General features: G+C 35.0%; 2 protein-coding genes and 1 long non-coding RNA gene across 3 annotated transcripts; all 3 read right to left on the bottom strand.

The window, feature by feature from the left end:
* Positions 1-938: 938 nt before the first annotated feature.
* On the bottom strand, positions 939-4,214 carry LOC142612033 (uncharacterized). Its single transcript, XM_075784164.1, has 6 exons — positions 3,912-4,214; positions 3,578-3,802; positions 2,775-2,867; positions 2,576-2,674; positions 1,905-2,321; positions 939-1,067 (listed from the first exon to the last, which is right to left on the bottom strand). The coding sequence occupies exons 1-6, from the start codon at positions 4,212-4,214 to the stop codon at positions 939-941; spliced, it is 1,266 nt and encodes a 421-aa protein (XP_075640279.1).
* Positions 4,215-6,538: 2,324 nt separating this feature from the next.
* LOC142612032 (uncharacterized) lies at positions 6,539-8,536 on the bottom strand. The gene has a single exon (XM_075784163.1). The coding sequence runs from the start codon at positions 8,534-8,536 to the stop codon at positions 6,539-6,541; it is 1,998 nt and encodes a 665-aa protein (XP_075640278.1).
* Positions 8,537-10,305: 1,769 nt separating this feature from the next.
* LOC142611726 (uncharacterized) lies at positions 10,306-16,749 on the bottom strand. The gene is made up of 5 exons (XR_012840109.1): positions 16,430-16,749; positions 16,276-16,335; positions 15,845-15,894; positions 15,556-15,748; positions 10,306-10,401 (listed from the first exon to the last, which is right to left on the bottom strand). It is a non-coding gene; the product is annotated as an uncharacterized LOC142611726 (long non-coding RNA).
* Between the last annotated feature and the right edge of the window lie 4,989 nt (positions 16,750-21,738).

The raw sequence follows: 21,738 nt of genomic DNA, 5'->3' as shown, positions 1-21,738 counted from the left end.
TGTTTTGAACACGTGTCTTGGATTTATAATTGACTTAATCACAATCTTGGTCTATTACACTGTCAGCAAATCTTTAAAGAAACACTACAAAAAAACTGGCCTATTGCGGCGGGCAAAAACCGCCGCTATAGGTCCAAAAACCGCCGCTATAGGTCCATTTCACCTATTGCGGCGGGGGCTATTGCGGCGGTTGTACCCGCCAGGCTTGTCGCGACGCAATATGTCTATTGCGGCGGTACAAAAACCCGCCGCTATAGATACGCTTTTTAGCGGCGGTTTTAGTCTATTGCGGCGGGCATAAAACCGCCGCTATACAACGTTCAAAATCGTTTCAGACGACTTTTAGCGGCGGGTCATACCCGCCGCTATTGTGTTCACCTATAGCGGCGGTCAAAAAGCGCCGCTATAGGTCCACATTTTATTTATTAAATGTGGACCTATAGCGGCGCTTATAGCCCGCCGCTATAGGTTCAACCTATAGCGGTCAAAATGCGCCGCTATAGGTCCGCGTTTAATAGATTAAACGTGGACCTATAGTGGCGCTTTTTGACCGCCGCTATAGGTTATTTTTTTTTTTTTTCCAGTGGGCTTTGAAACTACTGTTTACATCAAATTTAAGGGACAACCTGTTTCAAAGAACCTGTTTTGCATCAAATATATTGTTCAAACCTGTTACAAAGAACCTATAGTAGTTTTAGCTCTACTAACACAATACCACAAATATAATTAATTAACAACATCACAAATGTCTCCAAACTAACGTAATATTTGCATAGAAATATACTCTCAAATACATAATATTGTCTATAACCACCATCATAAAATTAACAAAAAAAGATGTGGTCTTGCAAAGTTCCAAATTGTTCAAATTAAGCTAATACAATAATCAAAGTTCCAAAGTGTTTAAAAAATATCCAACACTTGCAAAAAATACTGCCTCATTCTTCCATAGTTCTTTGTTCACAAAAATGTCCTCGAACAGCAAGATAAAACTTATATGCTGCTTGGTTGATAGGATGCGGCCGACGATTTTGCGTACTTGGAGAATGTTCGGCCAAAGGAACATCCTACATACAAAGTATGGTTACTCAATTAGTATGTATAAATGGAATAGAATGATAAGAAAATATTATCTACGCAAAAAATGTCTATTACATTTCTCTCTTTTATGGAATAGAATTCAGCTATGGATACTCCTCCCCTGGACAAAATTTTGTAGCTCCTTTGACAAAATTTTGGTATCTATGTAACCTTGATAATAATGAATTCAGCTATGGATAGAATTTTCCAACTCACTTGGTGGCACTTAAAAAACTATTCACAAGTACTTTTAGTCACCTAATTTATTTAATAGTATTGTAAACATAGTTATTTGAAATATTTATTTAGTAATTTAATTTAGCACATTGATGACACACAGCCCTTAAATTTCCTACGTTAATACAGGAGTGTGACTTATACAAAGAACCAATGTTTCCTACGTTAATAAATTTCCAATTTCCTATCATCTTAACAATTTCAACTTTCCAACTATCTTCTCTTTCACAAGTTGGACAGCTTTGCTATGAGCTCCCTCAATATATTTGACGAAATGCCTAAACCAAAGTCTCTCTATTTGTTTGACAAAACCCTCACTTTTTTCTTGCCATTTATTTTTAAGATGTGATGTGATGATATTTTATTTAGTTAGTTTCAAACATAATCTGAACATTAATTTGATCGTACAATAATCTAAACCATGATTGTAGAAACACAACTATAAACTCAGCCTTATTCACTCAAGATATTTGTTTCAGGTGTGATGTTGTGTTAATCATGCATTGTTCAATTTTATTTATGAATAATGCTTAAGTCAACATATTGACATTGACTAATGCAACAAATTTAAGGACCGTGTCATATACCTGATTGCATTGAGGAGAAATTTGTTGAAACATGCGAGCCATTCTTTGCTCCATTCTTTGCTCCATTCTTTGCTCCACTCTTTGCTCCATTCTTTGCTCCATTTCTTCGAATTGACTAAGTTTTTGCTTCATTTCATCAAAACCCGCTAGTTTCTCCTCCATAGTAGCCAAGGAAGCCTTCAGTTGTGCAACTTCATTGTCCCTTGCTTGACTTGAGTGTATTTCAATGTCCGTGAGAACGCTCTTGCTACTCCGAGCACTTGGGCTTGGACCAAATCCCACCCCACGAACACGACCTTTACGCTCCTTACCCATCACTTTGGCAAAGACATCATCTGGTGACCATGCAATACTACCACTCGTGTCAGATGACTGCAATTGATTTGAAGATATCTCCAACAATTCCTTCATTTTGTCCTGATACGTGGGTTTGAACAAAACAAAAAAAAGTTAGAAATCATATTGTTAAAATGACCCCATCCTATATATATATATATATATATATATATATATATATATATAGGATGGGACATGGGATTAGTTCAAAAGTTACACAAGTGGTAGTATTGTTTCTATATACAATATTTTTTTTTGATAAGTGTTTCTATATACAATATTGTTTCTTGAATTCCTATTTCGTTACCCCCATCTACAAGGGAGAAATTACTTACCATTTTGGCTTTCACTACGGGGTTAAGGCCCATCTTTACGAGTATGTAGTACTTGATATAATACCGCACGCTGTCTACAGGTTGTCCATCCGTTTTTGCCTACATTATGAACAACATATTTATGTAATGATGATACAAAGTTCCACATAAACTTTAGGAGAAGTCCAAATCATTTAAAAACCGTTATAATACTTATTACCTTTTTTGCAGCATGCACAGCATAGCTACAAGAGCCAGCAGTATGTAACTCATCCTGTTTAGAGCGACGGTCCTTATTCTTCTCTGACAATATCTACATTCAACAAAATTACATGTTTTGAGAGGGATATCTTAGAATAAACTCAGCAAATTATAACCTCTATATATAGTATGGAAAGATGCATTTAAATTTGCACACAACACATGTCCTTTCCGTATAAATAATACACATATAGACACTAACCCTTTAATTTATGGAATTTTTTTAATAACTTCTTTTATAGATTCTTGTAAGCCTCCAATCCATGCTATTGAAGTCTCTTTCCTCCTTGTGCCTATAAAAACACCCCCTCATAACCACACTTCCATTGCACCAACATTAACACAAAGTACTTCACTCTCTCCCCAGCTAAGTTAGCCATTTTTTTTTCTCTAATGTCGAGGCTCATAGAACCACTATGTGGACCACTAAGCGTGGGGAGAGTAGTGGGAGAGGTGGTAGATATTTTCACTCCAAGTGTTAGACTGAATGTAGTTTACAACTCTAACAAGCAAGTTGCCAATGGCCACGAGTTCATGCCTTCTGTCATTATTTCTAAACCTCGCGTAGAGATTGGTGGGGATGACATGAGGACTGCTTATACACTAGTGAGTTTTTTTTCTTCTTGAAGATAAATATAACTTGGCCTTTGATCATGTTGTATTACAATATATTTTTCAGCTATTACGTATAACAAATGCTACAAATAATCATTCTCTTTTTAGTATGATCCATGATGAAAAAGAGAGATAAAACAAACATACCACTGCATCATCAGTATACCAATGATCGACAAGTATATCCCAATCTTGTGGTATGCATCCCTTGGGTGGGTTGTTCTTTACCCGTGTTTTGTTTCTTGAATGAGGTATATAATGTCGTTTCTTCATCCTAGACTTATGATCCCTCCAAGCCTTCCCAATTTTTTGCAAGGTAAATGCCTTCAAAGCCGCATATGCAATAGGATTAACAGGGACACTGTATTTACGCTACAATCAAATAGTTGAGTTATCAAATTACAAATGTGTTCATGCTAAATTAATTATATAAAACTTAGTACAAAATATCATAATTGCAAGTATTATAACGATTTAATACCTCTACAACACGCCAACACTCTTCTTTAAATTCTTCTGGCATGTTCTTCCAATTAAGATATCTAATCGGGCACATGTGTGGTTTCCGCGCAATTGTACCCAAGAAACCAGTGAAAGTCCTCGCCCCATCATCAACCGGCTGATGCAAACTATTTAGTGACAACTCAATTTCTTCGTCATCGTGAAGATCCCAAACATCCAAGTACTTGCTTGCCCCGCGAGTGACACGTACGTACCGGGTTGCACATCTAGTTTTGAAAGAGACAATATCAATCAATGTCAAACAACAAAGCATGAAAACCATCTAATAAGATGAGTCTAAATATGTCTTTAAACAAGTGGTTATTACTTTGCTTATGACCAATTAAAAACTTTGGTTCAATTAAAAAATTAAACCATGCAAGAGCCATAATGGTAAACTATTGAGTAAAAAGCTCATACCTTGTGTAGAAGCTTCGTGCGTTTCTTGGTCCCCCACTTCATCCACATCTTGTGAAGAAGCTCTTTCCAATGTTAAACTCTTAGAATGCGTGCGTAGATTTGTCTTTCGCCTTCCCATTTCAAGTGTCAAATTCTGAAATAAACAAGTATATAAACACAATGACAACTAATAGTACAAGTAAAACTTCCATAGAGCAAATCTATATAAAACTAGCATTTACAACACAAATACAATATTTTCAATGAGAACCCCAAATATCACTATTATTTCAGCAAAGATATAGTATAGTATACATGTTAGAAGACATTAATAGGCATTAAATTGACCATAATATCTTGAACCTTTCAAATTGCTAACACAAGACCACAAATTTCAGCTTCTAACAATCACATTAGAGAACATAGAAGGGAAACTAAAGCAAACAATTACACCATCAAAATATCCAAAATAAGATAAGGTTTCATAGACTCATACCCAATAGTATTAACTAGAGTCATCACCACTAGACTCATCATCACTAGACATATCATCATTGGACCCATCATCATTGGACTCATAAATATCATCACTAAGCTCTTCATCATCGATAAAGTCTTCTTCATGCAATTCGTCCTCACTAATCAACGGTGTATCATAAATGGTTCCTTCTTCATCAACTCGAGCCCAAGCATGGTTGTCATTTTCATCATCACATGCATCATCAGTAGCTACATTATAAGGGACATTCTCCATATATGTATCCACTTCTTCATCATCATCTATAGCTTTAATACCAACATCAAACACCTCCCTAGGTTTTGTTTGGACCACCACCATCCAGTCTTTATGTCTCACATCCTCCACGTAAAACACTTGCAAAGCTTGAGATGCTAATACATAAGGTTCGTCAATCAATCGATCGCCCTTGTGTATCAATCTTGAAAAATTGACAAGAGGAAAGCCAAAGTCATCTTTTTTACATCCTCTCCCACTAATAACGTCAGCCCATTGACATTTAAATAATACATATCGATACTTGTCAGAGTAGTTTAACTCAATAATATCAATTAGTACACCATAATAAGTAGCACCACCTTCTGTAACAACACAAACTCCACTATTTTGAGTTTTCCTAGTTGTCTCAAAATCTTTAGTGCGAAACTTCAAACCATTTATGACATAACGTTTGAACCGTTTTACTTCATTATCTGGATATCGAGCAAACCATCTAACTTTATCAGAGAGTTCCTTTCTCTTAGAGGCATCCATTGACATCACCTATTATTGAGGAAGACTTTTATTATAATAACAAAATTTAAAGTGTTACAACCAAAAATACAACAATATATATATATATATGCTTTACTTACATATTCCCTAAACCAAGGGCAGAATTCCTCTATGTGCTGCTTTTGAATAACATCATCAGTCACATGAAAAGGAAAACCGGCCTTGATCTCCGCTATGTGTACACTGTGTAGACAAACGTGTTAGTGTTAATCTAGAGTATTGATAGTAGAATGCCGTTAAAGATACGTAAGGACATTTCACTTACTCGCGAAATGGAGTGATTTCTTCACAATTGAATAGCACATAACGATGTGCTTGTATCCATGAATTTGAATCTAGTGTAATGCTCACCACTGCACCCGTGGATTCCTCAACATTCCTTACAGGCCGATTGAATGCAGTTTCAACAGATTTAAAATAGCGTGAGCAGAATGTTAAGCATTCCTCTGCTATATACCCTTCTGCAATGGAGCCTTCTGGATAAGTTTTATTATGCACATAAGACTTAAGTCTTGACAAGTACCTATTGGAAAATCCAAGATCAACAGCGGGAAATTGGTAAGTTAAACAAAACTAAATAGACGAAGTTTGGGGTTATGTGTTACCTCTCTATGGGATACATCCAACGGTAATGAACTGGGCCAGCAACTTTGGCTTCGCTTGCCAAATGCATGACTAGATGTACCATCACTGTAAAGAAAGAGGGAGGGAATATCCTTTCCAACTCACACAATGTCACTGCAATCCTCTTCTCAAGAGCCTCAAGTTCCTCCACATTTAGTACTTTAGAACATATCTCTCTAAAGAAACAAGATAAGTCAATTAAACTCTTACTCACTTCAGGGGGCAAAGATCCACGTATTGCTATTGGAAAAAGCTGCTGCATTAAGATGTGATTATCATGGCTCTTCATCCCACTAATCTTGCGTTCTTTCGCCTTTAACACAACGTGAGATGTTTGAAGAATATCCGTCTGGCACTCTCACATCTTTCAAAACTTGCAAAAAACCATCCTTTTCACTAGCATTCATATGGTAACAAGCATGTGGCATACGTGTCTGATCATTCCCAACATTTTCCAAGTGAAGTTCACTTCTTATACCCATATCCTTTAAGTCTTGGCATGCCTTCAAGTTATCCTTTGTCTTGCCATCCAAATTCAACAATGTGCCAATTATATTATCCATTACATTCTTTTCAATGTGCATCACGTCAAGATTGTGACGCAACATATGGTCCTCCCAATAAGGCAAGGTGAAAAATATACTTCTCTTCTTCAACACAGTTAAGGCATCCTCCCCTCTTTTTCTTTTATTGGTCAAATTAACTTTTTTCTTCCCAAACACATGTTTGGCTAAAGCATCCGTTTGTAACATGATTTCCTCTCCGAGTACTGTAATAGGAGCTGGTCTCATATCATTATGTCCATCAAATGATTTTTTTTGCTTACGAAACTTATGATCTCTATTCAAGAAACGCTTGTGTCTAATGTAACTAAATTTCCTTCCATATCTTAACCAACGAGACTGACTATCATAGTTACAAGAGGGACATGTAAGTCTCCCTTTGGTACTCCAACCCGAGATATCACCATATGCAGGAAAATCATTTATGGTCCACAATAATGCAGCATGCATTTGAAATGATTTTTTGGAAGACACATCAAACGTTTCTACTCCAACATCCCATAACTCCTTCAGTTCTTCTACTAGGGGTTGTAAGTACACATCTATATCGTTCCCGGGTGAGGTTGGACCGGGAATCAATAAGGATAGCATGAAATAACACCTTTTCATGCACATCCATGGAGGGAGATTGTATGGGATCAAAATGACAGGCCATGTACTATGAGTAGTACTCATATTTTCGTACGGATTGAATCCATCAGCTGCTAATCCAAGTCTTACATTACGAGGCTCGGATGAGAACTCTATGTACTTAGAGTCAAATGATTTCCAAGTTTCAGAATCAGCAGGATGCCTCATTAACCCGTCATTCACACGACCATTGGCATGCCACTTCATATGATTGGTCGTTTCAGAGACATAAATAGTCGCTTCAATCTTGGTTTTAAGGGGAACCATCGTAGGATCTTTGCAGCCTTTCTTTTTTCTTCTGTTGGAGGAAGCATTAGTATTTTGTTGACCTTTAGACACATTACTTTCCCATCTTGAAAGGTTACAGTTTGGACAAGCTTCAAGGTTCGCATTGTCCTTCCAATATAAAATACAATCTTTAGGACAAGCATGAATCTTCTCATAGCTCAAGCCCAGATCCTTAATAATCTTCTTAGCCTCATAACAATCTTTTGGCAACTTAGCATTTGAAGGAAGAAAATCAAGCAAAAATTGCAGCAACATGGTAAATGATTTGTTAGTCCAACCATTAAGACACTTCATGTGGTACAAATGCACAATGGCTGACAATTTGCTAAAATGCTTACAACCTTCATAACAAGGTTGATTAGCATCTTCAAGCAATTTCATAAACTGAAGTGCATCTTCATTAGGACCTTCTGCAGGACCTTCTGTGGGTTGGTGCACACTAGGGACTTCTTCCGTTGGCCCAGATGCCATATCTTGTATGGGGAACATGTCATGCAACATGTCACGAAGATCGGCATACTCTATCGGGTTTTCTTGGACATGACTACTAGGAGTTTCAGTAGAAGTCTTTGCAAACGATGATTCCCCATTAAAAATCCAAGGGTTATAACCCCTACAAATCCCATGTGACACTAAGTGAATGTGTACAACATCTATAGGCAACAAATCTGTATGCACGCATTTTTTACACGGACATGAAATCGTTCCATCCGGGTTTGCATGGTTAGATGCAAAATTCATAAATTGTTTGACTCCATATAAATATTCTCGCGACCTTCTATTGGTAAGTTTCATCCAACTCATATCCATTGCTATAATGTGGTTTACAAGAAATACCTATAATGTGATTTCATGAAAACACAAACCAAGAGTTAACACACATTCCATTTACACAATTTCACCTTAATTTAAGAAACAAATCATCTTTAATCATTCACTTTTACCTATGTTTCTAATCAAACAATGAATTTAAATGCATAGAGAAGTTATTAATACATTTGGTAACTATAACATCATTACTAGCAATATTCTTTAGGAATGGACATCTCTTTAAATATGCAATTCCATTTTAGCGTTCCACATGTGTGAAAAAGATAGAGAGAAGCATTCCTTAAAATGAATTAATCAAATAAGAACAACTTAACAACAATCATCCAATATTACACAAAACAATCAGCACTCCCAATATCAATTAAAACCACCTTATTACTCCATGCAAGCCACCTGCTTGCCCCAATTCAACAACCCACCACAAACAGAGAGAGAGACAGAGAGAGAGAGAGAGAGTACCTCAAGTCTTTCACCAACTTCACTTGCTTTGATCACACAAACTTATAGTGCCTCTTCTTTTTGTGTGGCTGATAGATCATAAAGTGAAATATTAAAACTTAAAAGTGAGACAAAAAGAAACTTTAATTCAACAAACAACAAATAGGGTAAACCAAGCTATCTAGTTTAACAAATTTGAAATTTTGCCATCTACGCTAAAAAAACTAGGCTTATGACAATAACAAAACTCCAACCTAGTAACTAAAACTATTTATTGTGATCTGTATAAACATCAGCTGCTTTTCAACTTCCCAAATTTAATTTATCCATCATATATTCTGAAGAACTACGTTAAGTTTAAATGTGACTCAAAACTACATTTGATATATGACATATGAAATAACTTGAACCAATATATTATATTACCAAAAGACTTCATCAAATGAAACTTTAATGTTTGGTCGATGGGAAAATTTTAACCTGAGGTTAGCGTTTGTAATAAGTTTGATTGTAAAGTGTCCTCAATGAGGCGTTTTAAGATTTGAGGATTTAGTATCATTTTAGCGAAGAGGACTTAAGCCTAGGTGTGATGATGCAATCGTAATTTGGACATAATTCGAAAGTGATGAAATTAATTATATCTAAATGTGTAACGAAAATAAAATAATACAATCGATAATAACATAGTAAATTGAAGCTATATTGAACCAATCAGAGTTTAGTTAAACAAAAAACTAAAGTATTAGAAGAAAACTGAAAGTACTGGAAATAAACTTGCATCGAGGCTTAATTTAAACTAGAAGACAGATTACAAGAGTAAACTAGCAGAGTTTGTGTGTGCGCGCGTGCCGTTCGGGGCCCTCTTTCGGTGTTTCTCAAGAAGAAGCACAATTTTAATCGGTAAGTGATAATCACCCACAAATTAATATTTGTGATTGGATGCCGATGCTATTCAAATAATAATTGTAAGTGAATCTCATATGAAAAGTCTTCTTTGGTTAATATCTTTAAATACTGAGAACGAACATTACCTTTAAAAAATGCAGAAAAGTATATTTCATTAAATCATCTCTTACTCTTTAACCTCCTATAGCATGGTACTCATATTGCCGGTATCAATTTTAGAATAAGAATAGAAAAGGGAAAAACAAAGCAAAGCAAAAGCAAAATTTTGCACTTTACATCATGTTTCGTATATTGGGAACAATCTATTATTTACCAATACGTAACTTGCCAAATATGTTTGACAAAACCTCTTCGCAGATATCTTCTCCACTTATCGCCCAAGGGCCAAAGCAAAGATCTCTCAAATCAATCGTCCAAAAGTCGAGAGGCAGTTCCTCCTCTATTGATGATTTCAGCCTTGAAAGAGCTTCCTTGGTTCGAACAAGCTGCTCGCATTGCCTCTGAAAAATTATGACAGGATCACATAAATGAATCAGAATTAATACCAAACCAATCACTACATTTGACATATGACATATGAAAAATTATGACAGGATCACATAAAAGTTATTTTTCAACAATCACTACATGAACTAAACTATATATCAGGAAATTAAGATAAGCTTGAAGGAAAAATTGTATGAAACAAAGCAAAAAATTGTATGAAACAAAGCAAAATTGTAGAAGTGGAGGCCCTCCCCCACTTCTACAATTTTGGCTGTGAGAAAATAAAAACCAAAGAAAAGAAAAAAATAGAAATATTCATGTTCAATAAGGAGTGAAAAGAAAATTGTTCTTGAGTCAAGCCTGTGTACTGGGGTAGCAATTTTCTTGATTTTTAATGAAAATGTTTATTTATAAAAAAAAAAAAAAGTGGATTATCTACTCCCATAGAAGCTAAACGGCTGGTAGTAAATGGGAACTCAATTCCTTTTAACCATGACTTTTGGCTTATTGTAATAACTGATTTTTTTTCTCTTTCTATGATTCAGAAGAATCCTTCTTGTCCTTTATTAGAATAAGCTCCACCCTTTTGGTTCTTTCTTTTATCTTTTTATTTTATTTTATTCTTATAATTTTGTTAAATAGATAGCTATAGTTTTTATTATTAGATACAATGTCCATTTTCTATAGATAAGACAAAGTAACATTTGATTTTTATTCTCACCTCCTTGCATATAACACACCTCATGCTCTTTTAATTTAGTTCCAATATAATTTTGAAAGGAGTTTGTGCCCTTAACATGCAAGGAATTGCAATGTCTTAGATCTTCACTGCTATGTCTTAGCGTGCTCAAATTTATTGATAGCTTTATGCATTATCTGACATATGAGGTTGCTATTTCCTATCCTCTAGCAAAATTCGATTTCCACTCTTTGTGAAGATATTTCCATATTGCTAAGGCTTTTTAATGAGACCCTTTGTCTCATAGAATGATTTATTTTCTACATATACTGTTGTTTATCAACAAAGCTCAAGTGCTACTCCAGTTTTCTTTTAAAAGAAAGTAGGGCAAAGATGTTGGGTGGAGAGATCTAATTGAAAAGTTGAGAACAATGAACAAGAAAAATGTGAGAAAGCTCCTAATCAACATGTTGAGCCCAAGAAAACTTGTGAAGATTCAACTCAGTGGGTTCTCTTTCTATGAGCTCTCTTTGGGGTTTAATCTCAGTAGCCAGTTTTTTCAAATGCAGTAATTGATGTGCCTACAGTATGCCACAGCAGCTCAATTTTTTATATTGTCTTCCATTGACATTCTTAAGCTAGATGAATCTTCTGTTGGTTTAATTGGGAACTCAAGAAGTCCATCAAGGGCACTTAATTAGCTCCAGAATTCTACAGTCCTAATTCCGTTCTATAAGTGACATACACCTCTCTCTCTCTCTCTCTCTCTATTTGTGTGTCTCTTTAGTCTTTCACACTTTTTGCATCAAATTCAAGAGATAATTCAATGCTAAGCTTTAGAGCTAGGAGGCAAGGTTGAGTAGAGTTGCAAAACAGAGCCATACATGATTCATCTTTGCACAGTGAGGTTGGAAAAGACAAGTAATTGAGTTTTCTCTGATGAACAATAATTGAATATGTTCATGTAAAATAAGATTGAAGGACAAAGATTTGTCTGAATTATATTTTCTGTGTATAGAACTTTTACGTTGATCTGAATATATAGATGTTACAATGAACCTAGACAAAAATTTTGACAGCCTAATCCCATAATTGCAGCTAGACAGAATAGTAACAGCTACCAAATCCATAATTATAGCTGATTGGAAAACCCTTAATTGAGCTGATTGGGAATCCCCTAATTGTCTCTAATACTCCCCCTCAAGGTGGAGCGTGTACATGAGTAACACCCAGCTTGCTGATAAGATGATGAAAAGAATCCTTACTCAAAGGTTTGGTAAAAATGTCAGCAATTTGGTCATGGGATCGAATATGATAAGGTTGAACCAATTTGGATTGGATTTTGTGTGTATAGAACTTTTACATTGGTCTGAATATATAGATGCTGTTACAATGAACCTAGACAAAAAATTAACAGTTGCCAAATCCCATAGTTACAACAATCCCCTTAATTAAGCTGATTGGGAATCCCTTAATTGTCTCTAATAGTTCAACACACCATATATGTCGGGTTTGTGATTTGAATATTGTTGTTCACTTGTTTGTATCTAGGATATGTGATTCCTTAAATATCCTTAACAAACATGAAAATCTTGTGAGTTTGTATAGATTTTTATTATTGTTGTGGTACTAGGTATTGTAGTCCCTAATAATGTTATGGGTATAAACCAATGGTTCTAATGAGTTTGCTTTTCAATGTTCCTATCTTCATTACATTAAGTAAAGGTTGGATTTCTGAAATTTATAATAGGTACTGAATTTCTAGTTTGGTATGAAAAAATAAATAAAATGTAAAAGATGGGATGTGCTCAATAGGAATTGGAAGCTCCAGTAAAATTGCAGTGGAGATGGTTTGGTGCTCAATTTGGAAAGCAAAGGTCCCTAATAAAGTTTAGATGTTTGCATGGAGAGCATGTCATAACATTCTACCTGCATGTGCCAATCTAGTAAACAGAAGGGTTCTAACGTAGCCATGATGTCCAAGCTGCAAATTAAATGAGGATGGAATGATGCATGAATTATGGAATTGTGAAGAGGCACAAAGAATTTGGTGCTGCAGAAAAGAGGTAATTAGAGCATGAATTCCTAGACTTTGTTAGAATATTTTGGCCTGTATTGGAGGAGGGCTGTGACAACACTGTGGAGCAATTCCTGATACTGTCCTGGATGATTTGGAAGGCAAGGAATAAGTGGGTCTTTGAGCAGTCTACAAAACTGCCAAGTGTCATAGCAGGTGAGGCTATAGAATTTTGGCATGAATTTCAAGCAATCTGCAACTCAGGAAGTGCTCGTGATATTGGCATATAGAGGGGAAGAGTTTTAGTGGGGGATTATATATAGCAAAAAATCAACTGACTACACCGTAGTTGTCGTTTCAAAAAATCAAAAAAAAAAAAAAAGTTGTCATGACTTGTATAATGCACCATATTATTTACATTTATATTATTTATTTTGTATTTATGTTTTTTTTTTTACTTTATTTATTTTGAATTTAGTTTTTTATTTATTTACTAAATTTAGGTTTAATCAGAAACTAGAACTCACATCCCAATTGATATCACAAATAATGCAGGTGCACTGTCTACTGTGAATGTGCATGTTTTCATATGGTAAAGATGTTTGCAGCATCCAAATAATTTAAACAGTTTCCAAATTTTCTTTTACAAAATCAAAAAAGAAACCAATAACATTTAAGATCAAATTTTATTTTTTTAATTTTAAAAATATAGATAGAAGAAACTTCAGCAGGAGAAGATCATTTGCATAACCAAGGATCTGATTTATTTAATTAGGTAGCCATTTGGTTAGCAATTTAAGATGATGCAGTCCAATTAAGTTTCAACATACAATAAATAATGCCCTACTAAGCTTTGCATGATTGGCATAGGACCCTCAATCTGGATGAGAGACTAGCACTATGAGATGTTGACTAATTATAACTGTAACAAGGAGGTACAGATTCCTATCCAGTTTAATTCAAACCAAAAAATACTCATCCATGTGGTGATGACTTTTAATTTATTAAACCATTCTCGAAAGAGACAAATAATTTTATTTATTCATACAAAAAGGTCAAATTAAATAAATGGTTTTAATAAAACTAATTCATAAGATATAAACATCAACCTCAGTGCTAAACTAGATAACTTTTAGTGACGGAAAGATCAAACATATAATTTGATGATATTACATGCATTGGTGGTTTTGAGATTTGGCATAAAATGGAGATTGTTTTGAATAAATTTTGTTTTTAAGAAGACAGAATGAAAAAAAGCAAAACCAAGTTGGATTGCAACAGATCTTGAAAATACAAATTCAGAACAAAGGAGCATAACTACTGTAAAACACACCACTTAGAGAACTCTATCATGTCAAAAACCAGTTAACAAACACCACATTGGAAAAAAATAAGTTTCTTGAGGCGAAAAGAACGAAAACTTTACCAACCCAGCCCAACCTGATCAATACAACTGTCAGATGATGGGTTTATAGTTTTAAAATTTTCAGGTGGTCAGGCTTGTGGGAGGAACTGATTAATATGTACTGCCTATTTTAATAGGTGGCTTCTTATAATTGGGTGTGTGGCTTTGTTATTTTACTTGTGGCAGCTTTCCCACCCTTTTTTCCTAATTTGCTCATATCTCTCTCTCTCTCTCCCTCATCACACATTTCTGAGCAATGAGGGAGAATCATATGGTTTTGGCGAGATAAATATAGGTGTGTTTGATTGGTTTCTGATCAACCCCCCCCCCTAACAAAACCTGGACCTCAAGCTCCTGCGATTAGAAATTTAGAACACTCCATATGGTATGTCCAAAACAAGCAGAAACTTAAGTATCTAACCAAAATATGATTATAAGTTGGCCATCTATTGCTGGCAATCCAAGACAAATCACCAATTTGGGCCGTTGTAATTTTTCGAAGTACCCACAGATAACATAACATCACAGAATTTTAGCCCGAAACATCATATTTAAGTTAAATTATAGATCCAAACGCTATGCCATTTAATACCCAAAAAATAACGATGCTCTTCACAGATTTCCCCAAAACCTAAAACAAATTACATATTTAACGGCCTAGCACATGCCAATACAACGACAAGACCTTAGCCCCAAAGATCTAGTATCCATTATGGATCCTCAACAGACTAATTGAGATTGACCTCATGAATTCTTCACTACCATTCTTTTATATATAACCCAAAATCACACTCTCTGTCAACCACATGCCAATACAACTAGTATTCAACAATAATTCTGCATCAAACTCAACCAAATTAACACAAAACAATTATAAAAACAAAACATAAACTTCAACACTAGCAATCATAACTGTATTCCCACAAACCCCATTTATAAATAGTGACAACAAACTACTACACCCACCAAATTTTTTTAACTTCAGCACTCAAATATAGTTGCATACAATAAAATAGTTCTAGGTAAGAAATTCTATAGTTGTATACAATAAAAAATGAGAGACTAACCAGAGGGTGAGGGGCATATTGGAAAGAATCAAGCAAAGCGTGGTGATAAGCTAAATGGCGCCATAACATGTGATACTCCCTAGCATCAGAAATCCCAGTTGAAGTATTCTTAACCAAAGCGTCCCAATCAATTTTCGAGTCCGCACAATGAGCCACTTCTTGAAGCAACGTTAGCACAGTCGTAGCGTTATACCTGAGACCAACCCAAACCCCAATAATAATTTAATATTAAAAAAAAAACCCAAGAGAGAAAATCTTGAAAACAATAACAAAAGAAAAAAGTTGAAACCTTTGAAGAAGATTGGAGATGTCATCTTGGGTTAACGAGGATGTCTTGATCTGATACAATAATAATCTTAAAATCAGTGGTCATCTTAGTTTAGATTAAAGGGGTTTCTACAATTTGTTGCTAAATTGATCCAGAAGCAAGCATTTCATAGCAAGACCCACCCATTATCGATCAAATTGAACACAGATCCATTAACATGTTGCTTATTAAAGGGCATACTCAACTCAAGCTAGTTTTAAAATAGCAGCGTTTGCTTGGACACAGACAATGTTATCTAATCCTAATGAAGGGAAAAAAAAATCCACTCCCATGTCCCAAACTGAGCTCAAAATCAACACCCAAACCCGAAAATGCCAAATGAAATAGTATCTAATCACAACAAACAGCAAAAATAAACAAAACCCAGATGAGAAAACAAGGAAATCTCATACCTGGCCACAGTAATTCCTTGAATTCACATCAGCTCCATTCTCAAGCAACAACACCACAATCTAAACACACCCAAAAGAACACAGATTAGGATAATGATAAAGAAAAACACGACAAGTGAGGTATATAAAAAAGAGGGGAAATAGAGAAAAGGACCTCGTTGTGGCCCTTAGCAGCAGCGAAATGAAGAGGGGATTTGGTGGTGGTTGTTTTGCGATTTGGGGATTTGGTGGCTAGGTTTTGTGATTTCGTCCTTGTTTTGTAGTGGTGGGTTGATTTTGGGTAGGGGTTTACGGTGGTGGAAGGTGGGTGGGTGATGGTAGCTGGTGGTGATTTTGGGTTTGCTGTGGGTTGGGTTGGCTAGTGGTGAGTATGGGTTTACAATGGTTTTTTTTGTTTGTGATTTGGTGTTTGGGGGTTGGGTGGTGGCGGCGGCGGCGGCGGCTGTGGCTGTGAGGAGTGGTAGAGATGAGATTGAAGAGATTTCTTCAGAGAGAGAGAGAGAGTGTGTGTGTGTGTGTGTGTGGGTGGGGAGACTAACGAAATGGAAAGGCGCTAAAAATGAAAAGGGAAAAAAATACCGAGGGAAAATTTAGGGCCAAGTGGGTTTCATTTAAGGCCTATTGCGGCGGGTCATTGGCCCGCCGCTATAGGTAAGATGAAGCCGCTACAAGTCTCCTATTGCGGCGGGTCATTGGCCCGCCGCTGTAGTACGCCGCAATATAGCAGAACTATTGCGGCGGGCCATTGGCCCGCCGCAATAGTTCTGCTATATTGCGGCGGGCCAAAAACCCGCCGCAATAGGCGACTTATAGCGGCGTTTTTTGTGCCCGCCGCAATAGGCCCGCCGCAATAGCCCAGTTTTCTTGTAGTGAAAGTGTTTCATATAAACTTACAAATCATTTAGCATATGAAATGTGAGTTAAGAAATACTCACATTTTTATAATATTTTTATACATATAACAAACTTCCAAAAAAAAAACAAAAAAATATAAATAAAATTCTACAAATTATTCTCTATATAAATGAGAGTGAGTAAAAAAAAAATTGTTAAGGGAGTAGTTTTGTGATTATTATTATTTTTAGATATAGACTAATTAGGTTCCATTTATAATGAAAACATATAAAAGTCAAAACTACACTATTGGTTCTTCAAGTTTGCCTAATGAGTATTCTCTTATCTCATCCTTCTTCTCCTATACGTGTGTGTGTGTGTTTTCTCAAATAAAAATTTAAAAAAAAAAAAAGTTTGCCTAATACTACATGGTTAATGGAGGAATGATGTGACAAATTTTGACTGACATGGCATCAAATTTAATATTAAAAAATTAAATCCCAAATCTGACTCTAAAAAAAAAAAACCATCAATCCATTAGAAGCCAACCCTTTTCAAACTAATCCATCAACAAAATATTCCAGATCAAATTCAAAATTGCTAACACTCCTTGCTTTGTTGAAATTCTCTTGTTTATATGGTGGACTGAAATTTTCAAATGTGGTTTTGTTAAAATTGCTAACCCTAATCATTGCTTTGTTTGAATTGGCTGAAATAATTTCCTAGTTGTGGATCGAATGGTTTGAATGGGGAACGAAAATGGTATCAAATGTAGAAGACCGATTCATGAATGCTTTAGGTCCAGGATAAACAAAATTTTAAAGTTGTGCATCATTCCCTTAATATCTTGAATAAAGAGTTGTCAATTGTTATACAAACTTGAATTTTCTATTGATGTGCCCAGTGCCTTTTTTATTTCCTTAAAATCTTAAATAATGAGTTACCAACGTCGTTTTGGCTTGATCTTGGTGGTGGCAAAGCAAGCCAAATGATACTAGTGGCCCTGAACAAAGCATATCTATGTTTTAGGTAGGCAAAGCAAATCTCATAATAGGGCTAGCCATTTTCAGTGAAGTCGATACCGTACCGGTACCAGCCGTATCGGCCAATATGTACCATACCGGTACGCATACTAGTATTGAAACGATAACGTTTCGTACCGGTTTAAATACCGGCTGTACCGGCCAATTCTAGGCAATACCGTTCGGTACCGGACGTACCGGCCAGTACAAAAAAAAAAAAAAACATATTTTTTTTTTAGTTTTGTAATTTTTAATGGTAACTTATTTACATTAACTTATTAGTATTATTTATTTTCTTAGTATGCAATGAACAATTAAGCTTTTTAAAACTATAAATAATTTGTTCCGAATTGAGGTAATGTTTTATGGTAAACTTTTATATTTATTATAATACACACACACATACATACATACATATGTGTGTGTGTGTGTGTATATATATGTATATATATTTATAAATATAAAAAGTAACAGTAAACCTGAAACGGTATACCAGTATTGACCGATACTGAAATATTTTTTCACTAGTCAAACCAGTATAGCCTCCGATACAAGATTGGCTCTCTTGGCATTTTTTAGTTTGATTTAGGAATACTCATTTGTTAATGGGTTAATACGAAATGGGTTGGATTTTTTCAATGAGTTAAATTTGGGTTTTAATTTTTTAATATTAAATTTAATGCCACATCATTCCTCCATTAATCGTGTAAGCGCTTAAACTAACTGTGATTAATAGATGAACCAATAGTGCTCATTTTAAAATTGATGGACCAATAGGGCTTATCAGGCAAACTTGAGGGATTAATAATGTAGCTTCACCCATATAAAACTACATATTTATAAGATTGAGGTTAACCTTAGCCATAGTAAGGTGTGAAGTTATTTTTTATTTTCATATGAGTCCATTAATTGCTAATATCACTTTATTGTCTATTATTGATAGCTTGTTAGTCATCTCAATAGTTGTGAAAAAGTTGTGCATGAATATTGGAAGGGTTGATTTTAGTTGCAAGGAAAGTAATGAGCTCATTGCAAGATTTTACAAGTTGCTATTTGATTACGCTTTCCAGGCATTGGATTCTTAATTTGTTCCGGATTCTCTGACTTAATGCTTAGATTGAATTAGCATTATATAAATCCTACACTGAATTACCATTACGGTTTCCATTATATGCCCAGACTCGTATTGAATGATGAGTCTAGATTGGTTCATGAATGGTTGATGAGTACTAGCAATAGAAAGTGTCATCTAAAGTTGGACACCATCATCATATGCTATTTCTTCTCAACCACTAGTGATGCCTTCTTAGGTGGTAGGACCAGTATACGATAGTCTATGGTCTTTTTTGTAACCAAGTAATGGAATGACATTTCGGGGCCACATCGATTGAACTCCATCAATTATGGTAGATGAAGAAAATCTTCAAGGTAGTAAAATGTCTTTGGAAAGCCATATTTAAGATCATGATTTATCTTTTGAAAGTACCTTTTTTTCTAAATGAATATTATCACAGAGACATCATTCACAAATGGGGCAGATCGAGAGGATGGTTAATTAGTCTAGGTTTAATTATAGCTATGCTAGAAAACAAGGTGAATAAGTGCAAGGCAAACAATATCTATAATATATTCTCAGTATATAACCCCAACTCTTTCCGAGAGACTTTTTTTTTTCCTTTCTCTTTTTACCTTGTACACACTCACACACACCCATACACGTGGATTTGTGTGCGTGTGCTTGCGCATGTACTATTTCATTATCACAAGGAGGTAAAAGCCATGCACGACCCGACGTGTTTGTCTCCTCATGTTGATATCATCAAACAATTTTGATAACCAAGAAAACTTTTTCCATCATTATTATTTGTTTCAAAGTAAAGTGCTATTGTTAATTTCTCCATTCTTGTAAAAAAAAAAATTCTTTACTCCATGAATCATGATGTGCTGCTTTATTGACGCATTATGACCACATATATATGCTACGAATTTTTGGTTAATTTATATGGTATGTCATATGTCACATCACATTTACATTCACCGGTGCACGTGATGCACAAGGCATGTTACATACTTTGTAGTAGATAGGTTTACAAGCTAGATAGCTTTGATATATACATGCCTGACATTTCATATGTACAACAATTCCGTAATTAAAATTCCGTAATTAAAATTCTTTTAATATATTATTGCTTTTGTTTAAGGCAAAGTACGTAAAACAATTGGATTGACATAAGAATTGTTTTAGGATGATGCAATAAATCCCTTGAAAGTCATTCAAAGGTCAGTTTCAGCTATGATTTTTTTAAATTTTCGAGAGAAAAATCCCAACCAGAGATTTATATATATATAGTAATGAAAAAGAAAAAAAAAAGAAAAAGAAAAGCATACCGTTTTATGAGACTCAATCTATTCTTACTCATAATCATATCTCAATGGACATGAAAAGAACACCTTTCGTGTATGATCTGCTGCGGAGTTCAATCTTCCATCATTTTAGTTGAAAACTTTAACTATAAAAACTGAATAGTATGTCTCCCAATTATTTTTGTCCAATAAAGAAAAGCACATCTCCACCCTAATTATTTCTATTTATAGGCCAATGACCTATTGCTCTCTCTCCATCATACTCATAGGAGAAATAATTTGAGATACATTTTCATATTGGGTTCACATAATTAAACCAAAGAAAGTTGAAGGGATTCAAAAGTATAAAATGAGAGTAGGGCATTCTTTATATTCTTACTTATAGTACATGCGAAGCTTCCTTTTTACATTTCAACTCTCTTTATTACCATTGACAATAGAACTTCTAAAGGTAAATGAAAATGAAAGTTGAAGCATATGTATTGCAGATTGCACCACTCTCTTCTAAATTGTTTCATTGCCTAATTGGATATTTTCGTTGTTGTATAGAGTACATATATATTCGCAATTCTCATATACAATGATATTATTTCAAATACATGCAAATCAATGAACTTGATGCAGATAGGGAAGGAAGAATATGTAAGAACGTTAATATTGTAGCACACATCATATGTGGCACGATGGGTCACTCTAATCAAGAAGATGCATGCCTTAATATTTAAACATTTTCACTAACAAAACTATTATGTACTTACATTAACAAAAAGAAACCCAAACCGAATTCTAGAGGAAGATGAGATGTTACGATCATTTCTAAGGAAAGCATTTTGGTTCGTGATTGCATACGAAGAATGACAACTTCTTCCATATTTGTGACAGCATAGCATATGTATGGTTTATTACTGCTGGTTTTTTTTTTTTTTTCTTTCAATCATCAGCCTCTCATTTGATTAGTGTGGCCGTGAGAATTTCCTTATTTGATTTTATTATTCTTCTCGGTTTATCATTCTATGTAGTTGTCACTCGATCACCCCATAGACAATACTGCTTTCTTAATTAGATTGTTCACTTCTATGCGTATACATTTGCAAGTGGCGACTTCTTATACTCTAGTGCACAACAAAAAATGCAAACACACGATAGTTCAGCTGCTATTAGAGTATCACAGCGTGATTTTAGGGGCGGTGAAAGACTGATAAGACAGATTGGTGAGCAATCAAGATAGTGTGAATAACAAAAG

The sequence above is a fragment of the Castanea sativa genome, chromosome 10, assembly GCF_040712315.1.
Source record: "Castanea sativa cultivar Marrone di Chiusa Pesio chromosome 10, ASM4071231v1".
NCBI classification, from domain to species: Eukaryota; Viridiplantae; Streptophyta; class Magnoliopsida; order Fagales; family Fagaceae; genus Castanea; species Castanea sativa.
Note: the sequence above shows the minus strand (reverse complement) of the source record. Positions and strands in the feature narration are given on the sequence as shown.